This window comes from Eucalyptus grandis, chromosome 2, assembly GCF_016545825.1.
Source record: "Eucalyptus grandis isolate ANBG69807.140 chromosome 2, ASM1654582v1, whole genome shotgun sequence".
NCBI classification, from domain to species: domain Eukaryota; kingdom Viridiplantae; phylum Streptophyta; class Magnoliopsida; order Myrtales; family Myrtaceae; genus Eucalyptus; species Eucalyptus grandis.
In genome coordinates, this window is record NC_052613.1 from 38272171 (window position 1) to 38296169 (window position 23999).

At 39.6% G+C, this 23999-nt stretch overlaps 2 protein-coding genes across 2 annotated transcripts; both read left to right on the forward strand.

The window, feature by feature from the left end:
- The first annotated feature begins 5401 nt into the window (after positions 1-5401).
- Positions 5402-8786, forward strand: LOC104435300 (putative receptor-like protein kinase At3g47110). Its single transcript, XM_039307077.1, is given in 4 exon segments — positions 5402-6625; positions 6759-7635; positions 7638-8060; positions 8212-8786. Coding segments are annotated over 4 exon segments (2946 nt in total). The 3' UTR covers positions 8634-8786.
- Positions 8787-10610: 1824 nt separating this feature from the next.
- LOC104432654 (zinc finger CCCH domain-containing protein 25) lies at positions 10611-14032 on the forward strand. Its single transcript, XM_010045137.3, has 5 exons — positions 10611-10817; positions 11020-11280; positions 12066-12175; positions 12303-12490; positions 13230-14032. Exons 2-5 carry the CDS (start codon positions 11108-11110, stop codon positions 13803-13805), a joined length of 1047 nt encoding a protein of 348 aa, XP_010043439.2. The 5' UTR covers positions 10611-10817; positions 11020-11107; the 3' UTR covers positions 13806-14032.
- Positions 14033-23999: the final 9967 nt, after the last annotated feature.

Below are 23999 nucleotides of genomic sequence, written 5' to 3' on the forward strand. Positions count from 1 at the left end.
ATAAAAGTGAGCCTCGCCCAGGCCTAGCAAGGCTCCGGTGAGGTCGCTGGACCTCGCCTAGTCGGTTGTCAGCCGTGGCCGTGGCTGGCAACCGACAATGAGCAAGAAGAAGAGAAAAGGAAAGAAAAGAAAAAGAAGAAAAGAAGAGAGAAAAAATTTGTCTTGATTCTGAAATTATTCTTGAGAATAAAGAAATAAACTTTTTATACTTCTTAATTATGTATAGAATCAGGCACTGTTTGCCCAATTATCCATAAAAAGTTGATGAATCATGCATGGACACACTGGTAATAGAAACTTACTAATTCATTAAAGAATCAAAATGATGGTTACTATGCGCTTTTGTCAAACAAAATAATCGTAACTATTTTCCATTCTATTAACACATCGAGTAGGCACAAACCGTGAGAATTCTAGGAAAAGAAGCATGCTCAGAAGAGTCATTCTTCTGCTTTGAATCTATGTAGCTTTGGTAAACTCGGCGCTTTGCCCGTTTAATGGAGATTATAATGGGATCTTAGGGTTGAAATATATGGAACGCTGGAAGTCAAAATGGCCATACAGACGATTCCCGATAATGAGAATGGACATACGGAATGATTCTTGATATGAAAATTGATTGGATTGCTACCAGCTAACCCTATTGACAATTCGTGTCCACTTTCTGCCGTCGGCCATACACGATACGACAACTTTGTTTTTGGCCAAGCACAAGTGGACGACACTATTTGCGGAAGCGGAAGAACTAGAAATCATGCGGGTGACTCTACAAGAAATAGAAATTTTGTAAGTCAACATTGATTGTTTTTAGTGTGTGGAATCGGTTACTAAAACTGTTCAGATTTCCTCATGTAATTTTTATAAATATGAGCCTCGCCCTGGCCTAGCAAGGCTCCTGTGAGGTCACCGGACCTCGCCTAGCTGGTCGTCAGCCATCACCGTGGTTGGCAACCGGCAATGAGCAAGAAGAAGAGAAAAGGAAAGAAAGGAAGAAAAGAAAATTTGACTTGATTCTGAAATTATTCTCAGGAACAAAGAAATAAACTTTTTTTACTTCTTAATTATGTATAGAATCAGGCACTGTTTGCCAAATTATCCATAAAAAGTTGTTGAATCCTACATGGACACACTGGTACTAGAAACTTACTAATTCATTAAAGAATCAAAATGATAGTTACTATGCGCTTTTGTTAGAAAAAATAATCGTAACTATTTTCCATTCTATTAACACGTCGAGTAGGCACAAACAGTGAGAATTCTAGGAAAAGAAGCATGCTCAGAAGAGTCATTCTTCTGCTTTGAATCTATGTAGCTCTGGTAAACTCGGCACTTTGCCCGTTTAATGGAGATTATAATGGGATCTTAGGGTTGAAATATATGAAACGGTGGAAGTTGAAATGGCCATACGGACGATTCTCGATAATGAGAATGGACATACAAAATGATTCCTGATATGAAAATTGATTGGATTGCTACCAGCTAACCCTATTGACAATTCGTGTCCACTTTCTGCCGTCGGCCATACACGATACGACAACTTTGTTTTTGGCCAAGCATAAGTGGACGACACTATTTGCGGAAGCAGAAGAACTAGAAATCATGCATGTGACTCTACAAGAATTAGAAATTTTGTAATTCAACACCAATTGTTTTTAGTGTGTGGAATCGGTTACTGAAACTATTCAGATTTCCTCATGTAATTTTTATAAATGTGAGCCTCGCCTTGACCTAGCAAGGCTCTGGTGAGGTCACCGGACCTCGCCTAGCCGGTCGTCAGCTGTCGCAGTGGCTGGCAACCGGCAATGAGCAAGAAGAAGAGAAAAGGAAAGAAAAGAAAAGGAGGAAAAGAAGAGAGAAAAAAAGAAAATTTGACTTGATTCTGAAATTAATCTCAGGAATAAAGAAATAAACTTTTTCTACTTCTTAATTATGTATAGAATCGGGCACTGTTTGCCCAATTGTCCATAAAAAGTTGTTGAATCTTGCATGGACACATTTGTACTAGAAACTTACTAATTCATTAAAGAATCAAAATGATAGTTACTATGCGCTTTTTTAAGACAAAATAATCATAACTATTTTCCATTCTATTAACACGTCGAGTAGGCACAAACCGTGAGAATTCTAGGAAAAGAAGCATGCTCAGAAGAGTCTTTCTTCTACTTTGAATCTATGTAGGTTTGGTAAACTCGGCGCTTTGCCCGTTTAATGGAGATTATAATGGGATCTTAGGGTTGAAATATATGGAACGGTGGAAGTCAAAATGGCCATGCGGACGATTCTCGATAATGAGAATGGACATACAAAATTTGATGACGATACAAAGCATAGATCAAGAGGCAGCTATGAGAGGAAGGAAGCGAGTCGATCCAAGAAGCACAAATCAGATAGTAGGTCAACATACGATAGAGAACCATCTTCTCGTCATAGGAAGAAGAGATGACAATTCTCTTATGGTGGGGTGGGTTATCAGATGGGTGACTTCCCTTCTATGATTGAACCTTGGTCTTGTAGTCTTTCTGAGAGAGAGGATCCCTATCCAGTTGCTGTGGGTGGACGAGGACTCTCCCTTTGTGCTTGCATTAGCTATATCCAGGATATTCGATGGCTCTGCTTTTTCATATTAGAAAGCAAATTGCTGAATCCTGCATGGATAGACTGGCACCAGAAACTTACTAATTTATTAAAGAATCAAAATGATAGTTACTATGCGCTTTTGTCGGACAAAATAATCCTAACTATTTTCCATTCTATTAGCACGTCGGGTAGGCACAAACCGTGAGAATCCTAGGAAAAGAAGCATGCTCAGAAGAATCATTCTTCTACTTTGAATCTATGTAGCTCTAGTAAACTTTGTCCGTTTAATGGAGATTATAGTTGGATCTTAGGGTTGAAATATATGGAACGGTAGAAGTCAGAATGGCCATACGGACGATTCCCGATAATGAGAATGGACATACGGAATGATTCTTGATATGAAAAATTGATTGGATTGCTACCAGCTAATCCTGTTAACAATTCATGTCCATTTCCCACTGTCGGCCATACAAGATACGACAACTTTGTTTTTGGCCAAGCACAAGTGGGCGACGCTATATGCGGAAGTGGAAGAACTAGAAATCATGCGTGCATGACTCTACAAGAATTATAAATTTTGTAAGTCAACATCGATTGTTTTTAGCGTATGGAATCTATTACTAAAACTATTGAGATTTCCTCATGTAATTTTTATAAACGTGAGCCTCACCCTAGCCTAGCAAGGCTCCGGCGAGGTCATCAAACCTCGCCTAGCTAGTTGCCGGCCGTTGCCGTGGCTGGCAATTGGCAATGAGCAAGAAGAAGAAAAAAGGAAAGGAAAAAAAAAAAAGAGAGGAAAATTTGACTTGATTCTAAAATTGTTCTCAGAAATAAAAATAAAAAAATTTACTTCTTGATTATGTTCCAAATCTATTCTTAGGAACAAATTTGTTCTTGAAAAAAAAAAGTTATCAAATGGATTTCTATCTTTTTTTTATTTATTTCAGAAAATAAAATAATAGAATCGGCCATTGTTTGGCCAGTTACCAAATAGGTCATAAGCAACCTCCACTCCATTCAATTGGACAATGAGGCCCCCTGCACCTTCATCCTTTTGCCTAGACCAGTCTATTTCCCATTTATATAAAGTCGTGTATAGTAATAATATTTATTGCGGAAATTGAAAGCTTATATTGAGCGAGAGACTAATCCATGAGGGCATAAAAAACCAATTACTCCAGATATTAATCACCTACGGTCTTCCATTCCCCAATGCTGAAGCTCGACTGACCAACCATTTTGAGTAACAATGTGCAGAACTTTCGATTTGATTATTAATTAGTGGCCATACTTTAAAATTCATCTCGGCACTGGAACTTGCACGTTGATTATTGAAAAAATTATCAAAATTCGATTTCTTCCGGCTCAGCTCGTTCTTGAGCTATATATGAGTTCAAAGTTCACTCTTCCTAGAAGTCCTTTTAGGTCGTCAAGTTCATCCTAAAAAAAGGGTAATTCTTGTTTCGATTTGGGTGAGATTACTCCCACCGATTACCAAATACCCATGTATGCGGCTCATATGGCAAGGAATTATTGTGCGAAAACTGGTGACTGGGGAAACAATATTCTTCTCCGTTGGAAAGTCCACTATAATGTCTCCCAAGCAAAGGGATCGATTACAATTCACACGGACAAAGTTGATGCCCCGTCTAGTGGTGCAGAAATGCAAATGGACACGTTGAAAGAGCTCCGATAAGTGACAAATTCCGTGGGCGAAATTATATAAAAAAAACAAGCATGTCCCCACATTGGTATGTCATTCCACAGGAATATTGACTTGTCGTGACCGGAGAATATCTCAGACTTCAGCAACTTGAGTTGACAGTCGCTCGTAAATAATCAAGTCATTCTGACCCGAGTCAGAGATTTGGAGACTGACGACCTACCACCACCCAACAAAGCGTGCAGGAGGAGCATTATAACTCCGCATCCCCTTCACATTACCTGAATAATGCACTAATTTACTATTCCCAGTTTACACGGTGCGACAACTCTCTTTTTGGCCAAGCATAATTCGACGACGCTATTTGCAGAAGCAAAAGAACTAGAAATCATGTGCGTGACTTTACGAGAAATAGACACTTTGTATGTCAACATCGATTGTTTTTAGCGTGTGGAATTAATTACTAAAATTGTTGATATTTTTTCATGTAATTTTTATAAACATGAGTCATATATCTTATGAAATTTTCAAGATAGAATAATGAACTGTACATTATTGTCACACAGCAACTGAGCTTTATCGACTAATTGATCCCATACGTATAAAATGGTAATAATCTCTCAATCCCACCTAAGCGTTTTGGAGCTATGTGTCACCTTATTTGGAAAAATAGGAATGTGAAAGTCATGCCTTGCGGCTAAAAAACCACCTTATTAAGGTTTGAGGGATAAACAAACTTCACCGAGGAATGACTACTAAGTCCTCGGTGCGCTGCTTTGAGTTGCTCTAAGCCGCTTCCTTGGGGGCTAGCACTTGTTTGTTTTGTTGAGAATGACAAGAACTTTGTCTCCTTATGAGGAATGAAGTGACATTGAGTAAAATTACTGGAATCGCAGAAGAATTTACAGAATTTTTTTTTTCCCAGTCATCAATTCAAGGTGGGGTCAGATAATCAAGTCTTCCATGTGGATGTTTCTATCGCGGTCAGGTCTGTAATTGGCTTGGCAGATCCAATAAATATGCCAATGCAATTCATTGTCCCCCACCGGACCTTAAACTTCCTCCTCTATTGCTATCTTGTAATTCCTCACGATGAGAGCACTTTGTTCACAAGCCTCCGCCAGTTTATGCATTCCCATACTTCTGAGCATCCTGACATGCATGACGCTCGCAAGATGCATGTCTTCCCCGGCAACAGTGGCGTACTCCGAAGATGCACCCGACAAACTCTCACTGATCTCCCTCAAGAACCATATAGTTATCGATCCATTCGGGGTGATGAGCTCATGGAATGACTCTCTGTCCTTCTGTAATTGGATGGGTGTAAAATGTAGCCGCCGGCACAAAGAAAGGGTCATCGCTCTGAACCTAATGGATCATCAGTTGGTTGGCTCGATACCAGCATCCATAGGAAATCTCTCCTTCCTCCAATATTTTTACCTCGGCAGCAATGGCTTCCGGGGTCGGATCCCTCCGGAGGTTGGTCGTTTATACCGACTTAAGTACCTCAACCTCAGCCATAACGCTATTGAGGGAGACATACCTATCAATTTGACTTCTTGTTCAGAACTTCTGGGCATCGATTTGACAGGCAACAAGTTAACGGGTAAGATCCTAGCCGAACAGAAGAGTACGCTAATCAAACTGATTAGTTTTCTAGTTCCAGATAATGACCTGACAGGGAATTTTCCAGAATGGTTAGGAAATAAAACTTCACTGCTTGAAGTTTCCATCTCAGATAACCATCTACAGGGTACCATCCCCGCTGCCGTTGGGAAAATGTCAAGCTTACAATTTCTGAAGATTTCTGGAAACAATTTCTCCGGGACTATCCCCCCTTCAGTTTATAATCTTACTTCTCTCTTATTTCTTGATGTGGGAAACAATGGACTGCATGGTGAAATTCGGCCTGATATTGGCTTCACTCTTCCTAATCTAGAAGGGCTTTACGTTGGAAGAAATAGCTTCACAGGCAAAATACCTGTTTCGCTACCCAATGCGACAAGACTGGTAGAACTCGACTTCGCCAACAATAGTTTCGCTGGAACCCTACCTCTAAACCTTGCAAACTTAAAGGGGCTTGGCAGATTAGTTCTCTTTAAGAACGAGTTGACAAATTTGAAGGACGACGGCTTCAGTTTTATGACTTCTTTAACCAACTGTAGCAGACTCCGATTCCTGGATATAAGCATGAACCAATTTAAAGGTGAGTTACCTCCTTCGGTTTCCAACTTCTCGAGTGAGCTCGAATGGTTAATATTGGGATCAAACCAGATATCTGGCAAAATTCCAAGTGGAATAGAACGCTTGAAAGGTATAACTCGCTTGGACATGTCTAGGAACGTTATTACAGGTGTGATTCCTGAAAACATTGGAAAGCTTCAGGCATTATTAGAAATCGACCTCTCCCACAACAAAATCTCTGGAGCAATTCCCCCCTCATTTGGAAACATTAGCCAGTTGACAAGACTGCTCTTGCAAGAAAATAGTTTACAAGGCAATATACCTTCTAGTATAGGAAGCTGTCAACATCTTGAAACTTAACCTGTCCAGTAACAACCTCACTGGCACAATACCAGCAGAGGTAGTCACCCTTCCTTTAATGTCCATTTCATTTAATTTGGCTAGAAACCTCTTGAACGGACCGCTGCCCCAAGAGCTGGGTAATATGAGCAGCCTTGTAGAATTGGATGTTTCTGACAATAGGTTGTCGGGAGTCATTCCTCCTACATTGGAGAAATGCATAATGCTAGAACGTCTTGATCTGGGAAACAACCTATTTGAAGGAAGCATCCCTTCCTCTCTCAGAGCTTTGAAAAGCCTTCAACTCCTTGACCTAGGAAGGAACAAGTTATCCGGTCAAATTCCGAAGTACCTACAGAATTTCACTCTCCTACAGGATCTAAACTTGTCATTCAATAACCTCGAAGGAGAAGTACCATATGATGGGTTATTTCGGAATGTCAGTACCATATCAATTACAGGGAACAGCCGCCTCTGTGGGGGTACAAAGGAACTAGGACTACCTCCATGCAAAATCCACAGAAAGAAGAAGCAGGCCACTCTTAAGTTAGTGATTCCATTAACCATTTTGTGCTTCCTCCTTTTAGCGTGCTTCTTGATTAGTCTGATCAGGCGGAGGAAATCTGGAAGAAAACGACCTTCAGCACCATCCGTCAAAGAACACTTTCCAAAAGTTTCATATCTTCAGCTCCAGCAAGCCACTGATAACTTCTCATCTTCGAATTTGATTGGAGAAGGAAGTTATGGCTCTGTGTTCAAAGGAATTCTAGGAGAAGAAAGGATGATGGTAGCAGTCAAGGTACTCAATCTCAGACGAAAGGGAGCTTTCAAGAGTTTCATTGCAGAATGCGAGGCGTTGCGAAGTGTCCGTCACCGAATCTCGTCAAGATCATCACCACATGCTCAAGCATTGACTTTCAGGGTGCCGATTTCAAAGCTCTAGTGTATGAGTTTATGCACAATGGAAGTCTAGACGAGTGGTTGCACCCAAAAGAAGATCAACCTGAAGTAACGAAGTCTGAAGTCCGACCTGATATGAGGAATCTTAGCCTTGTCCAAAGACTGAATGCAGCCCTTGATATGGCCTTGGCAATCGACTATCTTCACAACCAATGTGAAACTTCACTAGTTCATGGTGATCTAAAGCCAAGCAATATTCTGTTTGATCATGATATGACAGCTCATCTAGGAGATTTTGGGCTAGCAAAATTTCTACCAAGTGCCTTACCGGATAACTGCTCACCGAATCAAAGCAGCTCCACAGGAGTGAAGGGAACAGTCGGCTATGTTCCTCCAGGTAACACCTTCACCATCTTCCTCTATATTGACCCTCCATGGATAGAAATGCCTAAACTTTTGGTTTTATAAATAAATAGCCAGGACAAAACGACTTTTGCATATATCAAAACTTCTCTATGTTTAATTGAGTTTCCCTGCATTTTGTTAAGAGTATGGCATGGGTGGCAAGGCATCCATGCCTGGAGATGTCTACAGTTTCGGAGTTCTGCTACTGGAGATGTTCACGGGAAAACGCCCTACGGATGGCATGTTTAAGGATGGGATGACCCTCCAAGAATATGCTAAGATAGCTTTGCAAGGAAGAGCGGAAGAGATTGTTGAACCTTCACTGCTACAGGAAGCACAAGCTCATTACAGTCACAGAGAGGCTGTTGAGAGTCGCAGAGCCCATTTTCCTGGAGAAAATGTTGAGAGCAGTAAAGCCACAACGACCAAAATTGATTGCTTGATTGCTCTCTTGAGGCTTGGAGTCCTATGCTCACTGGACAGTCCTAACGAGCGCATGAAGATGAAAGATGTCGCAACAGAACTTTCTGAAATCAGGGCAAAGTTCCTTGGCCAGAGAACATGATCATGATGCACAGATCCTACAGCTCGACTGGGAGTAGCCTTCAGTTCTTGGCTAGCAACAATTACATCAGATATTCACCGTAGACAGTACCTTTATGACCACTGTACTTTTTATGATAATAAACGGTGGAGTGCACTCACTCCTTGGTAGCTTCTTCAATGTTGCCCGCTTTATCTATCCCCTTTCTTTATATTTGCCAATATAAATCAGCTCGCACGAAAAACATACTGACGTGAAGGTCAGCTGTTATACGTGGCATAGTCAATGCTGGTGTGGACAATTATAACAATATTTTAATAATTATTTTATTTTCTGATTATTTTTTTTTTCTCTTTTTCTTTTCATTTTTCTTTCCTTCTCCTCCTCTAGCTAGTTGCTAGACCTCCACCACCGGCCAGAGGGAAGGCAGGGAAGAAAAAAAGGAAAATAAAAATAAAAATAAAAATTCACTAAAAGATTAATAAAAAATATCTACGTAGCATCGGTTGCACCACGTAAGACGATCAATGTTCACGTCAATGATTTCTGATAAAATATGGCCAAATAGATTTATTTGATAAAATGCGAAAAGATTTAGAACTTAATTGGCAAAATTAAAAAATTTAGAACTAAATTGGTAAATATGTAATAAGTTTATGACTTTTTGGACAATCTTCCCGGTGCTATTGACTATCCAATAATATTTAATCACATTTTCACTCTCGTTTAACATGTATGCCATTTCAACTGATATTCTCGATTTATATTGTGTTTTTACACTGCACCTCTTTTTTTTAATGGCTCCATTTGTCAAATATTTTATGTGTCTCATCACTAACACAAAATTTAATACACCAAAAATTAGAAAAATGGTAATACACTTGCCCTCTCGAGGTTGTTTTATCCATCTTAAATCTAAAATGAATTTCTTTGACTAATTAAATATAGAGAATACAGATGTGCATAAATATAAATTTGGTGGTGAAATTCCTTTTGGGCCTAGACAAATTATATAAATGTAAATTCACGTCACACTCATATGATCATCCACAATATGCTTTTATGACATTTAAATTGAGAAAATTCTTCGTGCAATTTAAATTTAAAAAATCTTCATTAAAATGCTTGATTAGCACCATTTCCAAATTTCATGTTTCAAAATTAAAAAACAAGGAATAGCCCCTGAAAGTACTTTGTCATAGTGCCGATTCAAACAATGCATTGTCTCATGTTAATTGCGAAACTGGAAAATGATTTACTTCAAATTAAATCCTTTATTCAAAATTGAATTTTGGGGAAAACAACCTCACAAATTGAAAACATTCCACAAATTTTCCATTAGAGAACGGTTATCTTTTAATTGAATTCAATTTTAATTTTACAGTGGAACAACATGATTACCACGATCGACACTATCAGCCCGCCATGCGCCGACCAGTCATCGCACCACCTTGCCTCCCTTCCTCCACCACCTTATCGTCATAGGCCTAGGCGGAGCCTTGAGCCTTGAGCAAAGCCCTTTGCCTTTATCCCTTGTCTCTACGGGTCGTCACCGACCTTGGAGATCCCGAGTCTATCGTCCTACAACACCAGCAACCTCCATCGTCCAGCAAAGCCCCTCCAACCTCTTATCTTTGCGAGTTTGGGCTCGAGACGTTGGATTCGACATCGACATCCCCAGCCCTAGAGATCCTAGATCTAGCATCCTCCAAGCCAACGACGCCAGTGGCGACCTCTGTAGCATCCAGCAGAGAGATAGGACGACGAATAGTGATGGCTGATACTCTTTGTTTATTTTTCAAATTTCTCTTTTCCTTTTAATCTTTATTCAAATTTTAATTTGGGCAAATATGCCCTACTCTAGCTGCCAGAAAAATCAATTATTCATTTACTGACGGGTCAAGCCTTATTTAAGATTGGTTTGATCACTTCAAACCATTCCCTGGACCCTCTTTCAAAAATGAACCTTATTGGGAAATTTTCTAACCTCGCATGTTACATTTTCACTTCAAAAGGCAGGGGATAGTTATGTAGCGTCCTGCGGCGGAGCATTTGACCATTCTTCTCTCCTTCTTTTGGCTCCCCACCGCTCTCCGTCGCGCACGAGCCTCCGTCGAAACGGTGCGCGTTCGGCCTTCGTCTACAAACCGAGGTCGGCGGTTTATAGACGTCGCGCCTCGCCGGCGGCGGCGGCAACCCTGCATCGTAAGTCCTCGCCTTTTCGCTGTATTCCATTTTGAACCCTAAATTTCTTCCCCGGGAACTGATTGTGTCGTCTTCGAGTTCATTTCAATCCGAATCTCGCGATCCTGTCGATCTTTTTCCAATCCCTACTTCGTGTTTTTGTGTATGTTCTGTTGTGGTTTTACTGCTTCTTGCGATCAATTCGTTCGATCGGTGTATTCAGTGAACTCGACAAGTGAAGGAATCGGGCTGTAGAGCTGAGGGAGGGAGAGAGAATCGCTGCTTGTTCCTGAGATATCACCGCAAACGAGATGAATCCGCTCACGTTGGTGAAACGCATCCAGAAGATAAACAGTAGAGAAGCGGCCTTGGGGATATCGGACGAAGCTTCGTGGCATGCCAAATACAAGGAATCTGCGTATGTGTTCGTCGGCGGCATTCCCTTCGATCTCACCGAAGGCGATCTCCTCGCGGTTTTTGCCCAGTAAGTTTGCATCTATTGCATCTTGTTCGTGGAGTCAACGATCCTTGATGACCTTCAGAACAAGAAAAATGTAGTAATTTCACAAACGGTGACCAGTAAGTGGCTTGAAACGACCAAATTCAAGTAAATGGCTCAAGTGTACCACTTCGCGAGGTGTCATTTCAATTCACTGATTTGGGAACTCCTTCGAACTCAAAGCTTGAATGGAAAGGACCGGACTTTTGGACTTGTGTAACCACGTTTTGCCCATTCATCTCCATGTTTTTTCTGAGCATCTACACATATCACATACATATTATAGCTCTTACCTGCATTCTTAGCTGATTTCGAGGCTTTGAGATGTGGAATTCTGACCCGTGGGTAGGGAAATCACCAGCTGCTATGATTTTTCAATTCTTTGTATTAGTTGGCATAGTCAGTCCAGGCTGCAGAGACTGTGGAGTAGAGAAAGTTATTAGCATTGGGTGCATATCTAGAAGCCTAAGGTCTCAAATACTTTGATTTCCCAAATATTGCAGCATGTATAGTTTTTTAAGATTTATTCATATGTTTGTGGAATTGATGTCTTGCTCTTTGTGAAATCAAGCTTTTAGTAAACTGTGATTGATATTTGCTCTTCTTCAGTTCCTTTATCAAGGGGTACAGATAAAGCTGTTTCAATGGGGTCTCCTGCTTCATCATCTTTTTAATGGATACATCTGTTAATTTGAATCTTCATTGCGGCTTTTGAAATTGATTTTGACATTTTTTTTTTCATTAATTAGTATTCTAATGGGTTTCTGAAGGTATGGAGAGATCGTCGATGTAAACCTTGTTAGAGACAAGGGTACTGGTAAATCGAAAGGCTTTGCATTCATTGCATACGAGGATCAACGGAGTACAAACCTTGCTGTAGGTTGGTCTCTCTCTAACCCCCCAACCAAATCCATGTACATGAACGGTTGCGCATACTGGATGGTTGTTTTGACGTTTTGTTGTTTAGACTGATTGTTTAAGCTCTCATGATTCTCGTTGATGGTTAGATAATCTGAATGGAGCGTCAATATTGGGTAGAATTGTAAGAGTAGACCATGTCAGCAACTATAAGAAGAAGGAAGAAGAGGATGAGGAGGAAGAGCAGAGGAAGAGGGCAGAACGGGGCGTGTGTCGTGCTTTCCAAAGAGGGGAGTGCACTCGAGGAGCTGGGTGCAAATTTTCACATGATGAGCAAGTAAGATGCTTTAGCATCAGTTTGATGTTGCCATTATAGTGCTTTCTTGGAACATATAATGGATGCACTTGAGATGCTTATTCTTCTGGAATCTGGACAAGGAAATACGCTTGAAGCACCTTGAATTCAAGACTGATGTTAGCATTTCCTTTCTGCACTTAAGTTGGTTGAGCTTTCTTTTCACTTGAGAAGATGTAGATGGTATAATCCCTTTAGTGAGCCCTTTGCTGCAATACCAAATTTACTGGCTGGAACTAGAAAGTATTGGGATTTATAGTCTTTCTTGTTTCTTCTGGTTTATTTTAAGAGGCAAGGGAACAGATGGCTTGAATTGAAAGGTTTTTCTTTCTTCCTTTTTGCAGTGATTGTGTTTTTAAATGCAACGAGTTACACTCTGTCTGATCGAACTATATATATATATATATATACGCATATCTATGAGAGTTCATGGATTGTCTGTGTATATAGTATATTCAATTGGCAATTTAGACATTGGTCAATAAAATTTTTATAGGGATTCTGATTCTGAATAATGTTAAACACCTCTACATGACTGCCGTTCATGCCAAGCTGGGAACCATTAATCTATTTAATCAGAAGCTAGTAGAGATATTAAATCCGTGGTGTTCTGTTGTGTTGAGTGTTCTATTTGGAAGCAAATCGCATGTCTTTTTTTTTTCCAAGCATGCTTGCTGTCTATTAATTGATGGATTCGTTTTTGGTGATCTTCTATTATCAGAGAGCTGCTAATACTGGCTGGGGTGCCAAGGATGATGATGGGCAATGGGGTCATGACAAGTTTGATGGTCCAAAAAGGGCAGATAAAAGGTCTAGTGGTCTCTCACACAACAGTCTTCCTGAATCTAGAGTGCGAGATGGCCATAAGTCACAAAGTATGGATTCAAGTTTCACTGCAAAGGAGAGGGAGGAAGACCATCAAAGCGAGGAGCATAGAAAATCAAGAGGGCACGATCCTGATGATTTTGAACAGAAGTCACGAGGGAAGTTTGATAGGAGGGAGGATAAGAACTTCAGGAGGGACAGTAATAATGACAATGTTGAGCGAGGTATGAAAGACCGGGACAGGAAAGAAGAAAGGACTAAGAGGTACGATGATGATCACGAGCCCAGAAGGAGAGAAGATTATGACAGGAGAGAAGAAAAGAGATCGAGACGGCATGACGACGACGATACAAAGCCTAGATCAAGAGATGGCTATGAGAGGAAGGAAGAGAGTCGATCCAAGAAGCACGAATCAGATAGTAGGTCAACATATGATAGAGAACCATCTTCTCGTCGTAGGAAGGAGAGATGACAATTCTCATATGGTGGGATGGGTTATCAGATGGGTGACTTCCCTTCTATGATTGAACCTTGGTCTTGTAGTCTTCTGAGAGAGAGGATCCCTATCCAGTTGCTGTGGGTGGACGAGGACTTTCCCTTTGTGCTTGCATTAGCTATCCAGGATATTCGATGGCTCAGCTTTTTCATATTATAAAGCAAATTTGATGGAAGGTTCAAGGGATAGATTACAGATAAAAAGTTGCTGAATCCTGCATGGATAGACTGGTACCAGAAACTTACTAATTCATTGAAGAATCAAAATGATAGTTACCATGCGCTTTTGTCAGGACAAAATAATCCTAACTATTTTCCATTCTATTAGCACGTCGGGTAGGCACAAACCGTGAGAATCCTAGGAAAAGAAGCATGCTAAGAAGAATCATTCTTATACTTTGAATCTATGTAGCTCCGGTAAACTTTGCCCGTTTAATGGAGATTATAATGGGATCTTAGGGTTGAAATATATGGAACGGAACAAGTAGGGGTGAGCGTACCGGAGAACCGGACCCAACTCCCCTCAGTTTCAGATTAGTTCTTTCACTCTCTTCTCCTTGTCCACTCCAAAGTCTTGACTCCCTCTTGCCAACTCAGCTCGCTCCTCTCAACGACTCGATGTCGCTCACCACTGCTCAACGCCGCCCCCCCAGACTGCGTTCGACACCACTCGGCCCCTCGACGCCCACTCAGCGCCGCTCGACCCCCTCGACACCCGCTTGACCCTCAACACCTCGACACTCGCTCAACGCCTCTTAGCCCCTCTACGCTGCACGGCCCCCTCGATGCCCGCTCAACCCCCTCGACGCCACCCAACGTCCCTTGATACCGCTTGCTGCCCTTGACACCGAAGAAACTCACCTCTTCCAGCCTCAATCGCAGGCCCAATCTCTTGTCATTTCTGCTCTTAACTGTTAGATTTAATCTAACATTTTAGCTGCTTTATTTGGTCAATTCATGAGATGTGGGAGTGTCATGATTGTGTACCGAGCTGATTACGAAGGTCTATATTGTATCAACTGTGAAGAGTACAAGGTGAGACCTTAAACCTTACATTGTCAATGTTGTTCCGGGGGTCACATATCTATAGGTTGTGACCGTCAGTGTTCCTATTCCAGTGCAATTAGTGCTATTACCTTTGCTAATTCTTTCTAGAAAAAAGAATACGAAGGATCTTTCTAGTTTATTTGAAGTCGTAGAATAATGTTGTTGGCTCTACATGTTTTCTAGGATGAGAAAGATCTGCTGGATAACAACCGTTGTCCTATGAATCTGAAGTCCTGTGTTCGCAGAAAGGAGGATAAACTATATTTTTGCCTTATCAAAGTATCAAAAATCCTTGGAAGAGAATCCAGAATTCATACAGCCACCATTTCGTTTAAATGAGGTGAGACAATGTCTAACCTCTCTATTTAAAGGCAATGTTCCATTGTTGTCTTTTTTCAGCTGAATTAATCTTTTTATATGCACTTGAAGTGAGTTGGGCATCGCTTTTAGAACAGTGAGCAACGCTTTAATAAAAGTTGGATAACTGTGGTAGCATCTTTAGACAAAGGTCTTCCTTCTGCAATTTCTGTTTATACAAATTTGTAGGCAAGCTTGATATGTTACTTGAGTTTTTCAGTTGACTGGAAAGAGTAAAGTTTTGCGGAAAAGAAAGGAAATGAAGCACATCTGGCCTCCTCCTTAACCATGGGTGATTGTTATTTTGTTTCTTCCATAATAGATGATTGCTATTTGAGGAGTGTGTTGGATAATTAGGAGAATATTTTCATTGACATGAAAAGGCTTTAAAACAAAGATCATCTTACTAGACAGTGCCATAATCTGTATTGGACCGTGTTTTGAAACTTTTCAAACACGAGGGGTTACTGCTACTGCTTTTAGAATTCTCAAGTCACTATTTAGGAGAGGAGATAATGAGCAAACTTGGAGTCTTACGATGAAATCAGTCATAAAAGCTGAAGGTTTTGCTACAGCATAACTCAAATCAATTGAAGTGGCCGTTCGGTGATGAGTTGCGGTATCTATTATTTGGTGATGTTTTTGGCTTTCATATGTATCACAATCAGTGGAAGAGGTTTGTAAGGCATGTTTTCATGCCATCTCACTTATGATAGAATGAAGCTGAGCAGCTTGCTTGTTCAATTGACATGAATAAGGTGGTTCAATTCATATTATCTGTAAAGCCTTCTTTTTCTACTAATAAAGGTGAAAACATAATTGAGCATTTTTTTCGGGGCCAAGAGTCCATCAACATCAACTATAACCATTCTAGGATTGTCAAGGTGTCGGACCCCATTATGGTGAGTTCAGGCTATTTTTCTGTGTTAATCATGATTTGAAGGATAAGCTCAAAAAAAGAGCGAGGATTAAGAGGTGTAAGGTTGTTTATTATTGCTGCATTCATTTTCGTTTTTATAAACTAAAAATGAAAAAAAAAAAAAAAAAAGAACCTATTGGAACTTGAAACCAACCTCGAAACCTATGATAGGGTAAATTCCAGGTTCTTTGTTCTGACTGGTAAATTTCAAGTTCCAAAAAATGAAAAACCTGTACTTGATGGTAAGTTCCAGATTCTAATTGGAACCTGTAAAGAACCGAAAACCGCTCACCCCTAGGTAGAAGTCAGAATGGTCATACAGACAATTCCAGATAATGAGAATGGACATACGAAATGATTCCTGATATGAAAAATCGATTGGATTGCTGCCAGCTAACCCTGTTGACAATTCATGTCCACTTCCCACTGTCGGTCATACACGATACGACAACTTTGTTTTTGGCCAAGCACTAGAAATCATGCACGTGACTACAAGAATTAGAAATTTTGTAAGTCAACATCGTTTGTTTTTAGCGTATGGAATCAATTACTGAAATTGTTGAGATTTCCTCATGTAATTTTTATAAACGTGAGCCTCGCCTTGGCCTAGCAAGGTCTGGCCTTGCAAGGTCGCCAAACCTGCCTAGCCAGTCGTCGGCCATCACTGTGGCCGGCAACCGACAATGAGCAAGAAGAAGAGAAAATGAAAGGAAAAAAAAGAGGAAAATTTGGCTTGATTATGAAATTGTTCTAAAAAATAAAGAAGTATTTTTTTTCTACTTCTTAATTACATTGCAAATCTATTATTGGAATAAATTTGTTTTTGTAAACAAAAAAAAAGTTATCAAATGGATTTCTATTCTTTTTTTATTTTATTTCGGGAAACAAAATAATAGAATCAGACATTTTTTGGTCGATTATCAAATAGGTCATAAGCAACCTCCACTCCATTCAATTGGCCAATGACGCCCCGGAACCTTCATCCTTTTGCCTAGACCAGTCTATTTCACATTTATCTATAGTTGTGTATAGTAATAATATTTATTGCGGAAATTAAAAGCTTATAATGAGCGAGAGACTAATCCATGAGGGCATAAAAAACCAATTATTCCAGATACTAATCACCTATGGTCTTCCATTCCCCAATGCTGAAGCTCAACTGATCAACCATTTTGAGTAACAATGTGCAGAACTTTCGATTAGATTATTAATTAGTGGCCATACGTTGAAATTCATCTCGGCACTGGAACTTGCAGTTTGATTATTGAAAAAATTATCAAAATTCGATTTCTTCCAACTCAGCTCGTTCTTGAGCTATATATGAGTTCAAAGTTCACTCTTCCTAGAAGTCCTTTTAAATCATCAAGTTCATCCTAAAAGAAGCGTAATTCTTGTCTCTATTTGGGTTAGATTACTCCCACCGATTACCAAATACCCATGTATGCGGCTCATATGGCAAGGAATTATTGTGCGAAAACTGGTGAATGGGGAAACAATATTCTTCTCCGTTGGAAAGTCCACTTTAATGTCTCCCAAGCAAAGGGATTGATTACAATTCACATGGACAATTGATTACAATTCACATGGACAAAGTTGATGCCCCGTCTAGTCGTGCAGAAATGCAAATGGACACGTTGAAAGAGCTCCAATAAGTAACAAATTCCGTGGGCGAAATTATTAGGAAAAAACAAGCATGTCCCCACATTGGTATGGCATTCTACAGGAATATTGACTTGTCGTGACCGGATAATACCTCAGACTTCAGCAACTTGAATTGACAGTCGCCCGTAAATAATCAAGTCGTTCCGACCCGAGTCTGAGATTTGGAGACTGACCTATCACCACCCAACAAAGCGTGTAGGAGGATTATAACTTCGCATCCCTTTCACATTACCTGAAATTATGCACTAATTTACTCTTCCCAATTTACGCGACGCGACAGCTCTGCTTTAGGCCGAGCATAATATAATAGTTGGACTCTTTCCCCTCAGTGGTGGGTCCACTTTATTTTTAAAAAGGAAATAGAAGAAGGTTTAAAAAGTCGAAAAAAAAAAAAAAAAGAGAGAAAAGAAAACAGAAAAAAAGAAAAAGGGTAAACAGTAGTCGGTCACTTTTAAGAGTGTGACCACTTCGGCAAAGAGGGAGAAAAGATGAAAGGAAAGAAAGAAGAAGAAGAAGAAGAAGAAGACGAAGAAGAAGAAGAAGAAGGGGAAGAAAGGAAAAGAGTTTTGACGCGTGCACTTTATAGATGTCTCGCCAAGCTGACTCGACTCTATAACACAACGTCCGGTAAGAGATTAAGCCCATCGTTCATCCAATCGAAGTAATTTATGGAGTTTAGGGCTCAAATTCAGAATTTTGAGAAAATTGAGCAGTGAAGTCCAATTTTTGAATCGTTAAGCCATGTATTTTTATAAAAATGATACTTTAAGGTGTTGTGGAGCCAAGGGATTTTACGGATTGTAATTTGAACTTATGGTTCGCCCAAAACAAAATTTCGAAGTTTCCCACATACAGTGAACACTGCGCATCTGGCAACTTCGGATCCTTATTTTGTTAGTTTTCGGTTTGATTTTGGGACGATCAAATTGAGATTATTATAGTATGTTAGAAGGGCTTTCTATTAATTATAAGTATATTTGGAGCGGGGTTCAATAGAGAAAGTTATAGCGTAACTAAGTTATATGTTCAAATGCCGCATTACGAACGGCTTGAATAATTGTTTTGAGTATGCGATTTATTAGCGTATACGAATCGTTTTGTTAATGTTTAGGCATAATATAGCCATTTCGTGATTGACGTAGCGTGTTACCCAAATTTAATATCATTTCTCGGTTATTTGATAAGATCGCGAGATCAAAGGATCAAATAACGTGTGTTATTTGATTTTGGGGCATCCCTAGGTAAGTAGTACTAATGTCTTATTTGGTTTTGTGAAACTCACGTACTGGTAAGAGTAATCGACATATACTTGTGTAGAGAAGTGAGGACCCATTTGTTGTATAAAGATGGATATAGTGCTCGGTACTTTTGAGTTATTGTGGGATGATTCAACAAACCTCTCTTGAAGGGTTATGCATGCTGTTTTGATACAATTGATTTATGTGATTATGTGATGACTATTGAAAGATATGTGTTGTGCTGAGGAAATCAAATGTGTTGTGAACGGGTAAAAAACAAAGTGCTACACAACAACAAAACTTCGTGTGAGTCACCTCTAGGGCTCTAAGGCCTTGCACTATTGACATGCGTAGTAAATTGCGAAGTGCTACACGATAACATAATTTCGTAAGAGTCACCTCTAGGGCATTATACTATTACTATATATGGTCAAGGGCTAAATGTTACACGATAACATAATTTTGTGGGAGCCACTTCTAGGGCCTTGAATTTAGATATTGAGCATTGAATAAATAATTGGTATGAGATAGGATGAGTCCCATTATTAAACCAAATTGGTGATGCATGTTTTGTTATTATGGATGAATGAGAAATTTTACTATTTGATATAGTTAGGTTGAGGTAATATATAACGCATTTGTTAATGCAAGTTATTATATTTTTGTTTGGCAATAATGAGTCATGTCTTGAGTTTTAAATGTGTAATGTGAAAGTTTAATATGATTTTATGGTATGTGCTACTCACTGAGCTGTGGTTGCTCATTCCATTCATCTACCATATTTTTAGGTCCTAGGGTTAGCAACAAGTAGGACGAGAGCACTACTGGGAAACTTTTGGGAGTTTAGCTTGGGGTATGGCTTAAGGAGTTGGTTATATAGTTGTTGTAAATTTGTTGTGTTGGTTGAGTTCTGACTGTACATATTCTTTTTAGTCAACTATAGAAACTCTGATTTTGTAACCAACCTATTGGTTTATTTGATATGTATATATGTTTGGAGATATACATTTTGTTTTCAAGTAATTGGTTATATTTGAGGTTGTGTCTTTCGTGATGAAGTACGACTATGTCATCACCCTTTTCTTATAATTTCAGGGTGTGACATCTTTTAGTATCAGAACCTAAGTTTTGATCTTTCTAGGTAGAGATATGGGACATTAAGAGATTGTGTGATAGGTTTAATGTGCTAACATTTTCGATACTAATGTGTAATTTTATTCTTGGGTCCAAGTGATCATGTGTACCGACTCAAAGACTCTTGCCTTGCTTCGTAAGAATAGCAAAGGCAAGCGAGTCGCTACCCCTAATATTAGGGATGTGCCTCAAGCTTCTCGAGGGGCAGCTTTAAAGGGGAGACTAGAGGACCGATTTGATAGGAGTCCTGATTTAAATGAAGCTGAGGAAGAGCCCCAAGAGCCGATTTCTCCGACTGAGTTCACGCAGGCGATAATTCACTAGAATCGTCAAGCGAAAGAATTAAGTGAAGGTGAAGTAGCTAGCTCATGCACCTTCACCCAATTCAGAATGGCGGATCCACCTAAGTTTGATAGGAAGTTGGATCCTCTCAAGGCCGACGATTAGATTAGAAACATGGAGGGGATTTTCAGAGCTAAGAATGTTCGTGCTAACCAAAAGGTCAACTTCACCACTCGATGCTTAGAAGGCAAAGCTATTAGTTGGTGGGAAGGAACTAGACTGGCTCTCAAAGATAATGATGCAATCATTTCATGGAATGACTTCACTGAGGCTTTTAACACCCAATTCTTTCCAGAATCTTTCCAAGCAAAGATGAGAAGCAACTTTGTCAATATATCTCAAGGTAGCTTGACAGTTATGGAGTATGCGACCCGCTTTAATCGGTTAAGTAAATTTGAGGATGGTTTTGCAGTCAATGAAAAGCGTAAGGGTGAACACTTTCAACGTAGGCTTTGACTGGATATTCGTACTATACTCATACCGTTTGAACTAACAACATACAAAGATGTTTTGAATCGAGCAATTAGGGTCGAGCAAGACATTTTGGAGCATGACACACAAGGAACGCCTTAACAAAAGAGATTTAAGCCCACCGATTACCAGGATAATTGTACTAGCGATAGTGGGAAGCGAAGAGATTTCAATCAACTAGCTAAGTCTCAAAATCAAAGTGATCAAAGCCCTTGTGCTACTTGTGGAAAACTTCATGGCGGTCGTTGTTATTGTAAATTAGGAGCATGTTTTCTTTGCAGAAAAATGGAACACATGGCACGTGATTGCCTCACTAAGAGGAATATTCCTACGGATAGTAGGATTTGTTATATGTGTGGACAACCGGGACACATCGCATGCAATTGTTCTATGCGGAGGAATGCTCCTTCCATTGGTAGGCCCCAAGGGAACTCACAAAAAAAACAAAGTGCAAGTGGGAAAGTTTTTGCAATGACGAAAGAGGATGCGGAGGCATTTAACGCAGTTGTTGCAAGTAATATTTCTATTACCTCACAACGTGCTTATGCATTATTTGATTCTAGTGCTACGCATTTTTCATTTCAATTGAATTTGCAAAGAAGCTTGATGTGTTACCTAACCCTCTTGAATGTGAATTGCGTGTTGATACTCCTACTTGCGATTTCTTAGTTGCTCATCATGTATTCAAGAGATGTGTGCTTCGGATTAATAATGTTGTCATGACTGTGTATCTAGTGGAGTTAAATATTCGAGATTTCGATGTTACCATAAGGATGGATTGGTTATCTACATATCGTGCTATTGTTGACTGTTTTTTGAAGAAAGTAATCTTTAGACTTCCAAATCAGCCCGAATTCTCTTTTTCGGGAGGTTGTCAAGACACTTTTCCAACGTTGATCTCAACTTCACAAGCGAAGAAACTTTTGAGAAAATGCTATTATGGTTATCTAGCTTGTGTAAAGACACAAATAAGGTTATAGGGAAGTTGGAGAATATTCCTATTGTTAGAGACTTTCTAAGTGTGTTTCCTGAAGATTTACCCGGCTTGCCTTTTGATAGAAAAATTGAGTTTTGTATTAAATTGATGCCTGGTACAGCACTAATCTCTAAGGCACCATATCGGATGGCACCCGCTGAATTGAAAGAATTGAAAACACAACTGCAAGAGCTTTTGGATAAGGATTTCATTAGACCTAGTGTTTCGCCTTGGGGAGCTCCTGTTCTATTTGTGAAAAAGAATGATGGTAGTATGAGACTTTGTATAGATTACCAAGAACTTAACAAGGCGATAATCAAAAATAAATATCCTTTGCCCCAAATTGATGATTTATTTGATCAACTTCAGGGAGCTTAGGTATTTTCTAAGATCGGCTTTCATTCTAGATATCATCAGTTGAAGATAAAAAACTGATGATGTGCCTAAAACTACTTTCAGAACAAGGTATGACCATAATTTATTGTGTGGTCAGATTAGTGTGAGTGTAGTTTCCAAGAGTTAAAGCGATGTTTGGTGTCAGCTCCTATACTAACTCTACCTTCCGGAACCGGTGGCTTCATAATCTATTGTGATGTGTCTAAAGAGGGCTTGGGTTGTGTTCTTATGCAAAAAGATAAAGTTGTTGCCTATGCCTCTAGACAATTAAAATCACATGAAAAGAACTACCCCACTCATGATCTGGAATTAGAGGCAGTTGTGTTTGCCTTAAAGATATGACGACAAGTGAAAAATATGAATTTTTTACTGATCATAAGAGCCTAAAGTATATCTTTACTCAGAAAGAACTAAACATGAGGCAATGAAGATGGCTAGAACTTCTAAAGGATTATGACTTGTCTATCAATTATCATCCAAGTAAGGTTAATGTGGTAGCGGATGCCTTGAGTCGTAAGTCATTTAGAAATATGGCAACTTTGCTCACTCTTCATAAACCTATTTCTGAAGATGTGAGGAAGTTGGACTTAGAGGTATTAGTGCATCAGCTTTGTGCTCGATTAGCCAACCTTCGAGTACAATCGACGTTGATTAACAGAATTAAGGCTAAACATAATGAATATCCTCAATTGTAGAAATTCAGAGAAGGTGTGGAAGCTGGAAGACAAGCGGATTTCAGTTTACACATAGATGGGTCCTTAAGGTTTCGTAGTCGGCTATGTGTTCCTAATGACTCAGAGTTGAAACGGGAGATCCTGTAGGAAGCTCATAGCACTAGATTCTCTATTCATCCCGGAAGCACCAAAATGTATAGGGACTTGAGAGAAAACTTCTTATGGGTCAACCTGAAAAAGGATGTAAAATTTGTGGATCAATATCTAGTTTGCCAGCAAGTATAAATTGAGCATTAAAAACCGGGTGGATAGTTGCAACCTCTAGAGATACCTAAATGGAAGTGGGAGCATATCGCCATGGATTTTGTAGTTGGTCTACCAAGGACGCCAAGTGGTAAGAATGTTATATGGGTTATCGTTGATCAATTGACTAAGTCTACTCACTTTTTTATCATATTGATTCGGTCTTTCGATCAATGGAAGACGTGGCAAAGAGATATGTTAATGAGAGAGTGAAGCTTCATGGAGTTCCAATAACCATCGTTTCTAATAGGGATCATAAATTTGTGTCTAACTTTTGGAAGAGTTTGCAAGGAGCATTGGACACTAAACTCAACTTGAGTATAGCTTTTCACCCACAGACAGATGGATAGTCAGAGAGAACAATCCAGACATGAGGATATGTTAAGATCATGCATCATCAACTTTGGTGATTCTTGGGATGAACATCTACTTTTGGCCAAATTTTCTTATAACAACAGTTATCATTCCAGCATTAAGATGGCACCATTTGAAACTTTATAAGGCCGAAAATGTAGAAGTCCTATTTGGTGGGACGATGTTGGTGAGAAGAGGCTAACCGGCCCCGAGTTCATTCAACAATCAGAAGAGAAAGTTAGGTTGGTTCGGGAACGTCTTAAAATGGCTCAAAGTCGTCAAAAAATTTATGCGGATC